The following is a 17265-nucleotide window of genomic DNA, read 5'->3' as shown; positions in this document are numbered from 1 at the left end:
CTCCTGGAGTTATCTAGACTCATGATTCAATGAATTTTTAATTTTTTTATTATGCTTTTCGTATATCTATATCTAAAATTAAAATTTCATGTCACGAAGTGCTTTTGCTTGTAATTGGTACATGTTAAACCTATTGGTGATTGGTTATGGCTTGCCAATTCAATCTTTTCCTAGAAGATTGTGATTAGTGTTTTAGTTAGTGGCATCATAAGTTAAAAGATGATTTTTTATCCGTGGTATTATTTAAATATTTTTATATGAACTTGATGCATTGTTTAGCTAGTGGCATTATTTAAATAAATTTATATGAAATTGATGCATGTTTTTATGCATGTTTTGTGTAGGTGCTTTAAACTCAAAAAATGATGGTTTAGTGAACGATGTACATTTATTTGCAGAAGACATTGAGATTGAGCCCAAGGTTGGAATGAAATTTGAAAATGAGAATGAAGTTTTCGAATTTTACAAAAGGTATGCATATCATGTTGGTTTTCCAGTTAGAAAAAGAACTTCACAGAAGAATAAACAAGGGGTTGTCACGTACATTGCATTCACATGCGGCCGAGAAAGCCGCAGAGATAGTAATACAAGCACTACAATGAAGCCCCAACCAACCAGTCAAACAGGCTGTAAAGCTAGACTGACAGCTTGTTCAGATGCTGCTGGAGTATGGAAAATTACCGGTGTCCATCTCGAACATAATCATCAAACTAGTCCAACCAAGTCTAGAGCATTTCGATGCTATCGTCAGTTGAATGCTCACGTGAAACGAAAACTAGAAGTTAATGATATAGCAGGTATTCCTCTTCATAAAAGTTATAACTTTGTTGTTGTTGAAGCAGGTGGATATGAAAAGATGACTTTTATTGAAAAAGATTGTCGAAATTATATTGACAAGGTCAGGAAATTAAGACTTGGAGAGGGAGATGCAGCTGCCATTCAAGCTTATTTCTCCAAAATGCAATCACTTTCTCCTGGTTTTTTCTTTAGCTTGGATTTGGATGATGAGGGTCGATTAAAGAATATATTTTGGGCAGATAATAGGTGTAGACAAGCTTATAAGGAATTTGGAGATATAGTAACTTTTGATACAACATACTTAACTAATAAGTATGACATGCCATTTGCTCCTTTCGTCGGTGTTAATCATCATGGACAATCAACACTTCTTGGTTGTGGTTTACTTTCTAGTGAGGATACAGAGACATTTGTGTGGTTGTTTAAAATATGGTTAAAGTGCATGGAATTTAAGTCACCTCAAGGGATAATCACCGATCAAGATAGAGCAATACAAAATGCCATAGAAGTAGTATTTCCCAACTCAAAACACAGGTGGTGTTTATGGCATATCCTTAAGAAATTACCTGAAAAATTTGGATATCATTGTCAAAAGGCGTCCATACTCTCATCTGTACATGAATTGGTGTATGAATCACAAAGCACAAATGAGTTCGAGCAGGGTTGGTTTTCGATGCTTGATATGTATGAATTGCAAAATAATGATTGGTTGATTGGACTTTTTAGAGAGAGACTCGCTGGGTTCCATGTTTTCTCAGAACTTCATTTTGGGCCGAAATGTCAACAACCCAACGAAGCGAGAGTATGAATTCTTTTTTCGACGGGTATGTCCATTCGAAAACATCTTTGAAACAATTTGTGGAGAAATATGAGCGAGCTCTGAGGAGTAAAGTTGAGAAAGAATTTCAAGCTGATTTTAAATCCTTCTCACAGATGGTCCCTTGCGTTACTCGATTTGATATAGAGAGGCAATTTCAAAGTGCTTATACAATTTCAAAATTTAAAGAATTTCAACAAGAATTAACAGGAAAGATGTATTGTGACATTGAATCCAGTGAAGATGGGTCTTTTGGCACGAGATTTGTGGTTACAGAAGACTTTACAGTACATGAAAGAGTTAAGGAAAAAAGATTTGAAGTTATGTTTGAGAGAGATAAATGCATATTTTCTTGTAGTTGTAATCTATTTGAGTTTAGGGGAATAATTTGTAGGCATGCTATTGCAGTTTTGATCCGTAACAAGTTTTCTGTCGTTCTTGAGCAATATATACTTCGACGTTGGAGAAAAGATGTGAGTAGATTGTATATGAGGGTGAAGATCTATTATAATGGATGGATAACTACTCCTGGTCAGTTAAATTATGAGAAGTTGTGCGAGACATTTACAAATGTTGCAGACATGGCTGCAGATAATGATGAAGAAACTCAAAAGATTCTCGAGTGGATTGAAAGTAAAACAAGTGATCTTGCTATATCAAAGTTGCGATCAGGTTGTAGTCGTACTTTGGTATCACCACAGAGCATGCAAGTATAATCTGATCATGTTGATGATACAACTCAAGCTTCTATAGCTACTTGCAAAGTTCTTGATCCAAAGTACACTAAAACAAAAGGAGCCCCTAAGAAGCTTCGAAAAAAAGGTCTGTTGGAGAAGTGTTCTAAGAAATCGAAGGTAAAAAATATTCCTCATACATTTTAATTAATTAGTATCAATATATTGCATTCTATACATACATATGTTGGTTTTATAGGTATTGGTGAAATCAAGAAAAGGAAAGAACTTTCAACCGGAAAATATTGAATACAATAATGTGGTTATTCAACCAGGTGTTCAGAATTCTGTTACGAATCCAATTTCTTTCTCAGAACAATTAATGGTATGACATTTATGTTTGTGTTGTCATGTTGTTAATCATATCTATATATGTTTGTTTCTTACATTTGGCCTAATAATTATAGGGTATTCATCATCATCCTTGGAATGTTGATTATGGAGTACATTTAGTATCCAACGATGGAGTTGATCAAACATTGACAACACTATGCCCATCAAGATGGTGTTTGAATGAGGATGAAGTGATCGAATACAACAGTGCAATCAATAATGAAGCACGTTAATTGGACATGTGTCATGACTCGATATATGTATTTTGTCCGGTTTAGATTTTTTCCGGGAAGATGACCCGAGTCTTTGTATTATACACTTTGTTGATGTCTTGGATTTGATTTCGGAATGATCGAGTCTTGCTGGCTCAACAAATATTTAGTCCTGATCAGTGCGGCTGTTGGGTTTGTGTTGTTGAGTATGACTCTATTTTCAGTATTAACAGGTTGTTGTGTTGTTTGGATTTTTCGGAATGCTTTATTTACGGGGAGTTTATGTCGAAATTTTTGTAAGCTCAAAAGGAAAATTTTTACTCGTTTTTGTTATTTACATTAATTAATCATGTTTGTTTAATCAAAATATTAATTAAGCACGAACTCTCACAACATGCAATTAGATGTTCTTGAATTTAAAATAGTTTATATATGTTCTAAGAGTCCGAATTTGAAAATTTCATATTTATTCCACTTTATATATGTTCTAAGAGTCCGAATTTGAAAATTTCATATTTATTCCACCCAATTTGATATGTTGTGGTTTTTATATTTAGTTCATGTACTTTGTTCAGTTTGTTGATTGAGTTTAATAGGAAATATATTATTTTTCATCATATTTTTTTTTTAAAAAATTAAAATTTATTGTGTTAACTTAATGAACTTGATACGCCAAATGCCAAAAAAAAGAGTAAAAATAATGAATCATATTAAATCAAAATAATTAATTTTATTTGGGAAGTATAAATTACTTTCTCTTGTGTAATTTAGTGTCTTAGTAAAATTTGTGAAAATGGATAACAAGGAATAACAAATAATATTTTCATTAAAAATATTTAGTTAAAGCAAGACATGTAATTGTTTATGGAAAGTAATAATTTCTTAAAGAATTTTCAGATAAAAATAATATTTAATAATTGTGTGTACAACTCTATGTACACGTAGCATGACTCTTATATATTTATTATTATTCTTATAGTTAGTTACTGTTAATATTAGTATTATTAGTAACTATAGAAAAAATTTTACTTTTTTCATGCTCAGGACTATTGCTCGTCTCTTTCCCTCCATCGGCTGTTTTTATGTACGGAGGGAAGATTTTATTCCCCTCATTTTTGCAGAATCAAGAAAACAAAAACCCTAACGGGGCGATTCTAAGATATCGAGAGACCTAACTGCAGAACAATAGCTAGAAGAAGAACAAAAGGTGATTAGCCATTTATTCGGTGATGTTAGTTCCCATTGGCTGTGAGTTTAAATCTAACTAGTTCTTGTGTTTTGTAGATTTTTCCATGGATGAATATGGAGGCAAGTTTTCTTTTGCATTTTATGATTTATTTTGGTGGTTTCACATTTCGATTAAGTTTTGTGCATGACGATACTCGCTGTTGTCTTTTTAATCTGTTGGTTTTCATTTTCTCTTTAGAAATATTGGATTTATCTACAACACTGATAGGTGAAGTTGCCACGAGATTCCAAAAATTTTTAAAAACTGAATGTGAAAAGATTGGTCCCCATCGGTCATTTTTCACCGGACAATGATTACGGATTGCCGGAGGGAAGGTGGATTGTTAAAACTTTTTCCCTTCGCAGACCCAGATCACCCCCTACCAAACCCACCCTTTCTGCAGGAAGCGTATTACGCCGGGTAACCCCACGGCCCTCAGGTTCAAATATTAATGCATTGTTTGAGGTACATTTGCATTTGATCGAAATATTAATTTTCAATTTTAACTCGTAAATATAGTCATTATTAGTGATTTTTATGTTTTTTATAACAGACCGAACTATTTTATTTGGAGTTGGAATTGTTCCGAGGATGCAAACTTGTCCCATGTTTGAAGGCATATGCAAAAAACAAAGATATCAATTGTTTGGTGATGAAGTATTACCCTGATGGTAATTTATTGTCAAAAATGAAAGGTAATTCCATTTTTATTTTTTGGCACTTTCAATTCAATTAAATTTTACTACTTGCCTCGGATTGGATGCACGGTTAAGTAGTTTTGTCCTTAGTTGGTGCTAACTTAAATATAAATAAATACTAATTTGCATATTGGCTTAATTGCAGATACAAACTTAACATGGTCGGAGGCACTCAAAATCTTGATAAGGATTGCTGATATTTTTAACATGATTCACACAACATTTTTACCACAAAAATTTGTGTATCAAGACGTTAGGCCAGAAAATTTTCTTCTCGGCATAAGTTTTACATTAAATATAATTTATATTAATGATCCATTCGTTGTAGTATATTGACACCAATTTTTCTCAGGGCGACGATGTCATAATTTGTGATTTGGCGTCCGTCTGCTCCGAGGGTTGTTTGGATACCATCGAAACGTCGCGGTACTTAGATGGTAGCTATTTTATATGGATTGAATATGTTTTTCTATATACAAATCTCAAAAGTTTACTTTTCTTTCTAATTTTATTTTCAGAGGGACCAAATGCTGGTAAATTTGCATATCAAGAAGGCGACATTTGTAAGTTGGGTAAACTCATACTTGCATTTGTGACTACTATATGGCTTGATAACCCAAATACCGGTGTCATGGTTAAGAACATTAAACAAGAGGTGTTACGGACACTTGAGGAGACGGTGGATAAGTTTATGCGCCCCAACATTCTATCATCCGGCTGTCGGGATATGGATGCTAGGGCGATTATTGACTTGGTGCTTAGTTGTCTTGATTCAAATCTGGAAAATAGACCGAGTGCAGAATTCTTGGCAAAGAGGTTACGAGATATAAAACAAGGAGATATTGTTTAGAAAAGTTTGTAGTTTTATACATTTCAAATTCAGCAGTAGATAGTTTCTGCACAACTTCATTTACCTTTGTTTTGTTAAGTAACACTGCTTTTGGGACTTGTATTTAATTCTCCATCAAGTAAAAGTGTGAAAACTCTAGCAACACATACTGTGGGATCCATATCTTATTTGTAGGACCTGTACGCATGCCCGTGTGATCTATACATCAATCAGCATACATGATATAGAGAGTTCTTTCCCCAGTTTAGCATTAGCTAATCCAGAAAACATTACTGATAGGTTACACCTAAAAATTCAACTGGGCCTGAGCCCGATCATGAAGGTCCACTCCGAATATTTTTAAGGCCCAAGCTTATTTAAATATTATATATATTTAATTCAAGCAGACCCTGAATTCTACAAAAGCCCATAAGAGGCTTAAGCCCGTGAAACTCTCCGAATATCTATAAATAGCTCAAGTCACTTCATTATTAAGGTACACACTTTCTTAAGCAATAGATCGCTCTACTCTCGATTATTATTCCTTGAGTAATAACTGACTTGAGCGTCGGAGTGCCTTCGCCGGGAACCCTCCCGGCTCCTCTGACTTTGTTTTGTGACGTAGGAACAACCCACTGAAGATCTCCATCGGGAACATACAAGGACTTACTGATACTCCGGACTTTGCGGAAGCAACGTGTCACATACAAGTGATTTTTGGCTACATCAGCTTGGCGCCGTCCGTGGGAAACTGTTCATTACGTCATTGAGAACACATATTACTTCAAAAATGTCTCAAGGAAATATTAACAATGGAAACGCACCGCAGAGTATTACTCTCACCCGTGAAGACTTGACCGCGCTAATGGAAAACACAGCCGCACTCGCAGCAAAAGATGCAGTTGCTCAGTACCTAGAAACTCGCAAGCGCAAAAGCAGCAAGAAAAAGGCTCAGACTGAAGGCTCGTCATCTCTTGATCCTAATAACGGAGACCCAAATAAAGATAAATCTAAAGTGAATGATAAAGATCAAGGGGGGACCAAGAAAAATACTACTCAGAAAGACGGCGAAGCAAGTGTTCACACAGTTCATGACATTTCTGGCGAAAACAAGATCACTAATCCAGCTCGGAAGGATGGATCTCGTACACATGTAACTGGAGAGAATATTTCCGCAATTTTGCCGTCACGCCGAAGCCCCTTCACTGATGACATATTATCTGAAGCATTACCAAAGGGAGTCAAAATCCCCAGCTTACCTGAGTTCGATGGAACGAGTGACCCCCAAGACCATATTGACAAATTCTACGCGAAAGCGGATTTGTATGATATCACAGATGCTGCATACTGCAAAATTTTCCGAACAACATTATCAGGAAGAGCGCTCACATGGTTCAACAAGTTACCCTCCGGATCTATTGCCAATTTGGAGCAACTTACTGACTGCTTCATCCAGCAATTCTCAATTAACAAAAAATACCCAAAAACAGCAGCATATTTGTTCACAGTCATTCAAAAAGAAGGAGAATGTCTGAGGGACTATGTTCGGCGATTTACTCATGCGGTGCACGAAGTCTTACATGTGAACCATGATTTTTTAGCCGGAATAATGCAGCAAAACTTGCGTCATCGGAAGTTCAAGGAATCAATAGCGGGAAGGCCGCCCAAAAACCTAGAGGAATTACTGGAAAGAGCTGAGAAATACATTCGGGTTGAAGAATCTATTGAACCACACTACCTGAATAAAAGAAAGAGAGAAGAAGATAAACCAGATATTAGAAAGCGAGACGAGAAGCGAACAGCACAGAGCCCCCGTCTCCAGAATACACCCCTCAATGCACGTCTGACCGATATACTGGTAGTGGCTGAAAAACAAGGATTGTTGCGTCCCCCTCGCCCAATGCAGAATAACCCAAAGCGCCTACGTTCGGAAAAGTATTGTCATTTTCATAAAGATAAAGGCCATACTACAGAAGATTGCTTCAGTTTGCGAGCAGAAATTGAAAAACTCATAAAACGCGGACATTTGGGAAATTTCGTGGACAAGTCCCGCGGTGAAAAACGAGATGACAGGCGTCAGGACGAACAACAAAAACATGACTACCAAAAGCGCCATGACGGAATTGGGAAACAGCATGAACGAGCGGATGAAAATTTGCCCTCGGGAGGGGTAATCGCCGTAATCACTGGGGGGCCTGCTTGTGGCGACTCGAACAATGCAAGAAAAGCTCTTCTGCGAGCAGCAAAAGGAACCAACAATTTATCCAGCCCCACATCCTTGTCAATATGTGAAGTTGAAACCATCCAAGATGGATTATCATTCAGTGACAAAGATCTGGAGAACCCTCGGGGTACCCATAATGATGCTTTAATCATCTCAGCCACAATCTCCAATTTTTGGGTAAAGAAAATTCTAGTGGATTCTGAAAGTTCGGCTGACATAATTTTTCATAATGCATTCGTAAAGTTGGGTATTAGTAATGCACAGTTAACTCCAGTCAACACTCCACTAGTCGGATTTTCCGGAGAAATAGTTGAAGCTTTGGGAGAGGTAACGCTTCCTCTATCCTTGGGTTCTTACCCCAAGCGGTCTACTAAAATGGTGAAATTCCTTGTGGTAAAAGCTTCATCTGCGTACAATGTGATATTGGGACGACCAAGTCTCAATATATTCCAAGCCATCGGATCGACATATCATATGAAGCTGAAGTTTCCGACTCCGGGAGGAGTAGGAGAAGCCCTTGGTGATCATCGTCTAGCTAGAGAGTGTCATGTAGTGACTCTGCGGGGTTCGTCAGAAAATCGGAAAAGACAAGTCTCTAGTGAGGAAAAACCATCAAAACCGGAAAACTTTTGCGTGAAAATGGAATACATTTGGTGGATGAAGAAGCTGAGAGCAAAGAGAGAATAACAGCAACCGAAACTCTGAAACATGTGGCAATCATTCCAACTGATCCCAAGAAAACCCTAAAGATCGGGACCGAATTACCTCCTGAACTGGAAGAGAAGTTGAAAAATTTTCTTGGGCGCAATTTGGACGTGTTTGCTTGGGGTGATGAGCATCTGCCAGGAATACCTCATGAATATGCGCTTCATCACCTCCATGTTGATCCGAAAATGAGACCGGTGAAGCAAAAGAAAAGAGCATTTGGTCCAGAGAAAAATCGGCATATAGCCGCGGAAGTGGAGAAACTCTTAGTGGCAAAGTACATCAGGCCAGTTTCATACCCAGATTGGCTTGCAAATGTGGTTTTAGTACCAAAACCTGGAGGAAAGTGGCGTTTGTGTATAGATTTCACTGATCTCAACAAAGCATGCCCCAAAGATCCATTTCCACTCCCTCGAATTGACTTGTTAGTCGATTCGACAGCAGGATGCGAGCTGCTCACTTTTCTTGATGCATATCAAGGATACAATCAGATCGGCCTAGCGCCAGAGGACCAGGAAAAAGCAAGTTTCATCACCGATAGGGGAATTTATTGTTATGATGTAATGCCGTTTGGTTTGAAAAATGCTGGAGCTACCTATCAGCGTCTGGTAAATACCATGTTCGAACACTTGATCGGGCGAAACATGGAAGTTTATATAGATGACATGCTCGTCAAGAGTATTCAAGCATCTAATCATTTGGAAGATCTTGAGGAATGTTTCAGTATACTCAGAAAATACAGGATGAAACTTAATCCGGATAAATGCACTTTTGGTGTACGAGGAGGCAAATTTCTCGGTTATATGGTGTCAGAACGAGGAATAGAGGCCAACCGGAAAAAATCAAAGCAATTTTAAACATGAATCCTCCGAAGAGTGTAAAAGGCATCCAAGAGTTGACAGGACGTTTGGCCGCCCTCAACCGATTTATCTCAAGATCTGCAGACAAGGGTTTACCATTTTTCAAAATGTTAAGGAGTGGGAAAGGTTTTCAATGGACAGAAGAGTGTCAGCAAGCATTTGACGAGTTGAAAGTACATCTGACCTCTCCGCCGTTGTTGGTAAAACCAAACGAAGGTGACACCCTGTTAATTTATCTGGCAATATCTGCGGAGGCGGTAAGTGCAGTATTGGTTTCTGAAGTAGGACGTGAGCACAAACCAGTTTATTATATCAGTCGAACTTTACACGGAGCAGAATTAAGATATACAAAGATCGAGAAACTGGCACTGGCTTTGGTAATTGCAGCGAGAAAATTACGTCCTTACTTTCACTCTCATCCAATAATTGTACTCACCAATCATCCTCTCAAACAAATTATCTCGAGTCCTGAAGCATCAGGAAGAATGGTTAAGTGGGCTGTTGAACTGAGCCAATATGGAATTGAATATCGCCCGCGTCCAGCGATTAAAGCACAAATTCTGGCTGATTTTCTAGTAGAAATGACAGTAACTCAAGAAGAGAGTTCCACCCAAACATGGATGGTTTATGTCGACGGGTCATCAACCTCTACAGGAAGCGGTGCAGGTATAGTTGTGGAGAGCCCACAGGGAGATAAATTTCAATATGCCGTCAAATTTCGATTCCCTGCAACGAATAATGAGGCAGAATATGAAGCTTTCATCATGGGAATTAAATTGGCCCTGTCAGTCGGAGCAAAGAGACTGACGATACACAGTGACTCCCAACTTATCGTCAGTCAGGTTAAGGGAAATTATGAAGCGAAGGAAGATAAAATGTTTGAATACCTCACTCAAGTAAACGAGCTTCTTTCGCGTTTAGACAGCTATGATATAAAGCAGATACCTAGAGGGGAAAATGAGTCAGCAGACCGCCTTGCCAAGTTAGCAAGCTCCTTGGCCAACATTGATAATAGGAAAATTACATTCCTAACTTATGGCAAGGAAGAAACTGATGGAAGTGATGTTACAATCTTCTGTGCTGATAGCAAAGAGCCTAGTTGGAAAGATGAAATAATCGACTATTTAAAGCAAGAGAAATTACCTGCTAACCAAGTCGAAGCCCGAAAACTTAGAGTGAGAGCTGCTCGGTTCACGATCATTGACGGAGAACTGTACAAAAGAGGTTTCTCTTCACCTTACCTAAAGTGTCTAACGCCAGCTAAGGGAAACTATGTGCTCCGTGAAATTCATGAAGGAATATGTGGAAATCATTTAGCTGGCAGAGCTCTCGCGGGGAAAGCATTGCGCCAAGGGTACTTTTGGCCAACGATGAAGCAAGACGCTATGGAGTTAGCAAAACATTGTCATGCATGTCAAGAGCATGCTAACTTCCATCACCAGCCGGCTACAATCTTATAGCCCCTGGAAAGTCCTCTACCTTTTGCTCAATGGGGAATGGATTTGGTAGGTCCTTTTCCTCCTGCTACCGGACAAAGAAAATTTCTGATAGTAGCTGTGGATTATTTCACCAAATGGGTCGAAGCTGAACCATTGGCCAAAATATCCGAGAAAGATGTAATCAATTTCTTATGGAAGAATATAATATGCAGATTTGGCATTCCTCAAACCTTGGTTTCAGATAATGGAACTCAATTTTCTGGAGCAAAGATAAAAGACTGGTGCAGAGGACTCTCTATCAGGCAGTTCTTCACTTCTGTAGGGAATCCTCAAGCAAATGGGCAAACCGAGGTCACCAACCGAACCATTCTGCAGCACCTCAAAACACGTCTAGGCAATGCCAAAGGAAAATGGGTGGATGAGTTGCCAAGTGTTCTATGGGCATATCGAACCACTTCACGCTCTTCAACTGGAGAATCTCCTTTCAACCTGGCCTACGGAACGGAGGCTGTGGCTCCTGCCGAAATCGGAGAGCAATCATGGCGAGTGAAACAGTACACTTCATCTGGAAATGACCAAGCCCTCCGAATTTCATTGGACTTAGTGGATGAACTGAGAGATGAAGCTTCAACACGAGCCGAGAGATATCGAGCTTGTATGACTAAAGCATATAATGACAGAGTCAAACCAAGATCTTTCCAAGTAGGAGATCTGGTATTGAGAAAATCTGACATCTTGAAGTCTGTGGGCAAGCTGGATCCGAAATGGGAAGGCCCCTATAAAGTAATTGAGATCGTGAAGATGGGAACATATCGCCTCCAACATTCAGATGGAAGAATACTTCCCAGGCCTTGGAACGTGGCCAATCTGAAGAAGTTTTATGCATAAACTGCAGCTCTCGTCAATAATAGGCTAAATTTATTAGCATATTTTCCTTATGTTTTCATATTACAATTTTGTGATACATTGTTCAACTAATTTGATTATTGTTTTTATATAAACAGATTACTTTGTCGAAAGCATATCATATCTCCTCTCCTATACTAACGCTTACTTACGACATAAACGTCATAGACCCTAACAATCATAAAAAATTCCCAACAGTAAGAGGCTTGGCCAGCCCCTTGGGACATTTGAACTTATGACGCTGTAAGAGGTCAGGACGACATAATAACATTATAAGTCCCGGGATACCTCACCACGCACCAAGTGGGTTTAGGAATTCCCCATGAGACAAAATCTTGGGAGATTGATCCCCTCCCAAGTACTCCATTGTTAAAGCGATAGTATTTTATTCATCAAACAAGTATGCAATAGCAACTTCAAAATGCAAAAGAGATATGATAATCGACAAATCCTTACTTACTCAAAAAGAAAAAAAAAGAGTCTATGACTTTGACTCTCTCAAAAAAAAATTTTGCCCAAAAGTGGCAAGAAATAATAAAGCTAAACTGGTCCACGGCTCCAAAGAGTAGTCTCCATATAGCTCTGATACACACCGTCATTATTGGTTGTATAAGCTAAAAATTCGAACGCAAAGCTTCGATCATCTCCTCATCACCCAGACCTCCCAGTAAATCTCCTAAGGGAGGATCCGAGTCATCGTCAACTCGGGCAATACTAGGCTCCGGAATTTGGGGGTGAATCATCATAATAATTTCCTCTGGAACTAGTTGAGTTTTCCGTAGTTCTTTGCGGCAATCCACTACAACTTCATCATGAATAACGATCGCCCGCTGAATCACTTCATCTCTAAAATCTGTGGACTCTCGGTAGCATTCAATTGCTTTTTCTCCGGTACTTCGCAAGAGATTCTTGCCTATTGACGAATTGAGAAAAGTCTCACCGGTCTCCGATTCATGGGAATATTTTCCCCTAAGTAGCTCCATATCCTTGCACATGGCATCATACTTTTTGGATTTCTCTTCAAGCTCCTTTTGTGACTTGAGAAAATCATCTCGGGCCTTAGCACCTTCCTCGCCGAGTCTTTTGCACTCACCCCTTAATGACGCCAGCTCGTCATCAAATTTTCTCCCGGAATTTCGAGACCTCTCTTCTCGAAATTGAAAAGTTTGGGCAAGCGATAAAATCTGCAAAGACCCATAGATAAGGAGTATTGTTTACTACATAAAAATCATAACAAATATCAAACGTATAATAATATAACTGGAAGGCAGACGAGGCAAGAGACCGAGTTAATACTTCGATAGGCTGAGGCAGTAGATGCAACCTGTCATGATCTCCAATGAGATTAGCTCCGGTTCGCCAACCAATCTCTGAATCCTTCAAATCCCAAAAAGAACCAGCATTATTCTTGTGATTCACACCCTCCAAGAACAAGTGACGACCCTCACAAGTATCGGGAGGAACTATTCGTTCATCCTCACGTCTTCTTTTTGGATTTATTCTACCATTAGCATTCTCCCTAGTACGGGTATCACGGTCAGCATCATTTCTTCTACCACCATTCCTTCGGTCACGAGTGTCAGTATTTTTAGATGGAGGACCAGAACAATTGACACGGTCGGATGGCCCGGGCGAATTCCTCCTCCTTGGAATCCCATGGGAATTGTGATTACCTCGATCCATTGGTGACTCTTTTTTCGATGTCTTTGACGGAGTTTTCTCGTTTTTCTCTATGCAAGCGCAAACCTCCGCCAAACTTAATTTGTCACCTACAAACAAACACAAAGAGAAGAGTGACAATGATCAGTAAATAAATTTAATAAATTTTAAATTACCACGAGTAGAAGAATCCAAAGAAGACGCAAAATACAGTCATCAAAATTCAATTTGAACAAAGCATTACCGGCAGGAATCAAACTTTTTGGGTCAACCAACTCCTGGAAGAGGCCTAAGGAACGACATTCAAGTTGCAATTCACGGTGGATTTTGCTAAAAATAATTTTCCTATGGTCTGGATTCCAAACTATGGGAACCTCCCAACCATAATCCCATACATAAACAAAATTTTTTCTCCAATCATTTTTTGGAGATGGACAACGAGATAAAAACTTACAATCTCCCCGAGGTAGAAAATAAGTATAGGAACCCGGCATGGAGCGACGCACCGAGAAAAGCGCATAGAATAAGTCTATAGTCGGGGACATTTTGATTTCACTCACTCTACGTAGGAAACACGTAAAGAGGAGAATCGCACTTGGTGTTAATTGACTTAAACTCACCCCGAGACTATCTACAATTTCTATCAAAAGGGCATGAGGAGGGAGCGAGAAACCAAAATTAAAGTACTCCAGATATACAGTAAAATATCCCGGAGGCGGTTCATGGCAAAGATCTCCATTTTTGGGAATCTTAAGGATATTTTTAGAGGATAAGTCAAATTTTTTACTTGGACTTAAAATCTCCGACTCGTCCAAAAGACGCTCGCTCACTCCTCCCGAAGACTCTTCAGAACCACTATTATCGCAAGAATTCGGGTTCCTATCAATTTTTGAATAAGGTGATCTCGTCATATCACGAGATACCACTGTTTTCAAATCACTCAAAGGATATAAGCACTCATCAATTTCACTGTCACCGCTAGACCCCACTGGCGAGAGGGAAAGAGTATCTCGGTTAGCAACTAACACCGAAAATACCTTACCCCGTGAAGGGAAACCTGCAACGTTTTTTAAAAAAATAAATCATATAGTCATGTTATATATATATATATATATATATATATATATGAAATACATAAGCATAAAAATTACTTATTTGTTTTCTTAGAAATATTATATATATATATTTATGTATATGTATATATATGTATGTATATACGTGTATGGGCATCATAAATCATGTCACCATCATCAACGATATCACCCACGGCCATCATCGCCATCGCACTCGCCCCGCATCGACGACCATCTTCTTCGGCGAGCGATCGCCGGTGAGCTGGCCGTCATTGTAGCGCAACAACCACCATCAACATCCTCGGAGGGCAAGCGGCTGCAGAGTTTTCTTTCCTCGAGCTGGCGTCGCCATCTCCGTCAAGTTGCCGCCTTCCGACCTCGAGTGCAAAATCTGGTTCCGTTCCCACCCGAAAACACAACCATGGCTGTGATCTCGAGTTTCTGGACTCCGGGTATCCTCTGGTTGACGCCGCCTAGCACCATCCTCGGACATCATCCTCGCGCGCAATTCCCTCAGCCCCTCGTACAGCTGCATCGATCGTGCCAGATTTGGAAGCATCCATTGACAATGGATGTTCCATGGCTGGAAGACGATCTTTGATAGCTGCCAATCATCGCCGCCTCTCGCCAACCATCCTCGCCCGTCTCTTCCCCGAATCGTGGTTCCCTTCGCAGTGGGCAGTGGAGGGGACGATGATGAACCATGGATTGAGATCAAATATTATATGATTACATATAGATACGTGCACACAAAATTTTAAGCAGATTTTTTCCCATACCAATGTTGGTCTCAATGAGGAAGAAGGACACGTAGGCAAACAAGGGAGCAACAAGTTAAAAAATAAAGCATACTGGATAGAAAAATAATTATGGGCACATAGTGCACAATTAATTATTACCTGTCATATCGCTTTGTCTCTCCTTAGTTTATTTTTGATATGTGATCGTGAATCCTACAATAATGAAAATCAAATTTCGTTAGTAAGTTGTGATGAAAAATATACTGCGGTGCTGAATTTATAATCACAATATCTGATAGAGTTCTACTGGGTTTCTACAATTAAGATTCTGGCAGGACTTTGATTCCTATCCAATTACACTGTAATTATTATTTCGCCAGAATTTAAATTTCATGGCCTCACAGTCCTACTACAGGTCGATTCCCCTTAATTTTCGCAGTGGCAAAAAATATTCGTTTTTGGTAGATAAATTTCTGGCAATACTCCAATAAAAATATTACTCTCGGTCCTCTCAGCACACGCGACACGCCCGAGAGTGGGGGGCCTATGATAGGTTACACCTAAAAATTCAACTGGGCCTGAGCCCGATCATGAAGGTCCACTCCGAATATTTTTAAGGCCCAAGCTTATTTAAATATTATATATATTTAATTCAAGCAGACCCTGAATTCTACAAAAGCCCATAAGAGGCTTAAGCCCGTGAAACTCTCCGAATATCTATAAATAGCTCAAGTCACTTCATTATTAAGGTACACACTTTCTTAAGCAATAGATCGCTCTACTCTCGATTATTATTCCTTGAGTAATAACTGACTTGAGCGTCGGAGTGCCTTCGCCGGGAACCCTCCCGGCTCCTCTGACTTTGTTTTGTGACGTAGGAACAACCCACTGAAGATCTCCATCGGGAACATACAAGGACTTACTGATACTCCGGACTTTGCGGAAGCAACGTGTCACATACAAGTGATTTTTGGCTACATCAATTACCTGAATAAATTGGTAGCATTGTGGAAGCTATTACAGTGAATATGAACACTAGTTGACATCCATACCAAATACAAATGGTATTACTTTTTTCACTAGATTATCTATTAAAAATATTGGGATGTGAAACCATTCTGTGCTTTAATTTCAATTCTTAATTTTTTCACCAGATTGATTATTAAAAAATAATGACGCAAATAGCAGGGGACCAATTTAGGAGCATTTTATGATGAACTAGGTATGAGTCACACCTCAAGAATTGAGATGCTTACCCAGGTTTGGAGTGCAACTGACGATTTTTTCTATTTTTCAAAAGAAATTAAAGATGCATTTATATTTGTTTAAGTGTTATTTTATACTTTACATTTTGTATAGATTAGCATGTTTTGGTGTTTAAGAATGTGACAAGTGGAGAGTCAATCTGAAAATTAGAAGAATCAATGCACCATGTTGGAGATTTACAGATTATGGGACATGATCGTAGAATGGTAGAATTAGCATAAGATTACAAATCAGTTTTATATTTATTTTGTGCTTTTATTACGCATGCAATAAACCAATGGACAATATCTGAATACTGTAAAAATTATAACCAGTATCCGATCATTTGTTAATGTTAATTAATTAATGGAAATTGTAGAAATTAAGCATGAATTCATAAATTAATATAGCCGAAATGTTTTATGCAAGTTTTTTTGGGGCAAGAAAGACGAATAGACAGTAACAAGTGAATGGACAAAATTTTTTAACAAAGTGGACTAAATCTCGTTTTAAGCCGTAAAGAGCTTTCATCAATTTGATTGTTGTTGTTCCCCAATCTATCTTTCTTGATCTAATTGAATGTGTAAGAAGCCATTCTTCATTCCATTTTTCGGTGAATCTATCCTCATAATTCCTTCATATTCAGTATTTGAAAATAAATACTGTGGTTATTCTCATAAGGGAACATGAAGTATGATTTACTCAAACCATGATGAAATACTAAATAAGAAGGGAAATCAATACTTATGTCGAGTGCATAGACTT

The 17265-nt window shown here is 38.6% G+C and overlaps 2 protein-coding genes across 2 annotated transcripts; both read left to right on the top strand.

The window, feature by feature from the left end:
- Positions 1 to 331: 331 nt before the first annotated feature.
- On the top strand, positions 332 to 1606 carry LOC140871918 (protein FAR1-RELATED SEQUENCE 5-like). The gene has a single exon (XM_073274661.1). The coding sequence runs from the start codon at positions 332 to 334 to the stop codon at positions 1604 to 1606; it is 1275 nt and encodes a 424-aa protein (XP_073130762.1).
- A 4833-nt stretch (positions 1607 to 6439) lies between these two features.
- LOC140871917 (uncharacterized) lies at positions 6440 to 9435 on the top strand. The gene is made up of 2 exons (XM_073274660.1): positions 6440 to 8438; positions 8537 to 9435. The coding sequence occupies exons 1-2, from the start codon at positions 6440 to 6442 to the stop codon at positions 9433 to 9435; spliced, it is 2898 nt and encodes a 965-aa protein (XP_073130761.1).
- The last annotated feature ends 7830 nt before the right edge of the window (positions 9436 to 17265 follow it).

This window comes from Henckelia pumila, unplaced genomic scaffold (assembly GCF_033568475.1).
Source record: "Henckelia pumila isolate YLH828 unplaced genomic scaffold, ASM3356847v2 CTG_461:::fragment_3, whole genome shotgun sequence".
NCBI classification, from domain to species: domain Eukaryota; kingdom Viridiplantae; phylum Streptophyta; class Magnoliopsida; order Lamiales; family Gesneriaceae; genus Henckelia; species Henckelia pumila.
The sequence above is the reverse complement of the archived record's forward strand: the minus strand, read 5'-3'. Positions and strand labels throughout refer to the sequence as shown.

Coding starts and splice junctions, on each gene's coding strand:
- LOC140871918 (XM_073274661.1), top strand. CDS start 332: ATGTTTTGTGTAGGTGCTTTAAACTCAAAAAATGATGGTTTAGTGAAC.
- LOC140871917 (XM_073274660.1), top strand. CDS start 6,440: ATGTCTCAAGGAAATATTAACAATGGAAACGCACCGCAGAGTATTACT. Junction 8,439..8,536: donor TCATGTAGTGACTCTGCGGG/GTTCGTCAGAAA, acceptor TGGTGGATGAAG/AAGCTGAGAGCAAAGAGAGA.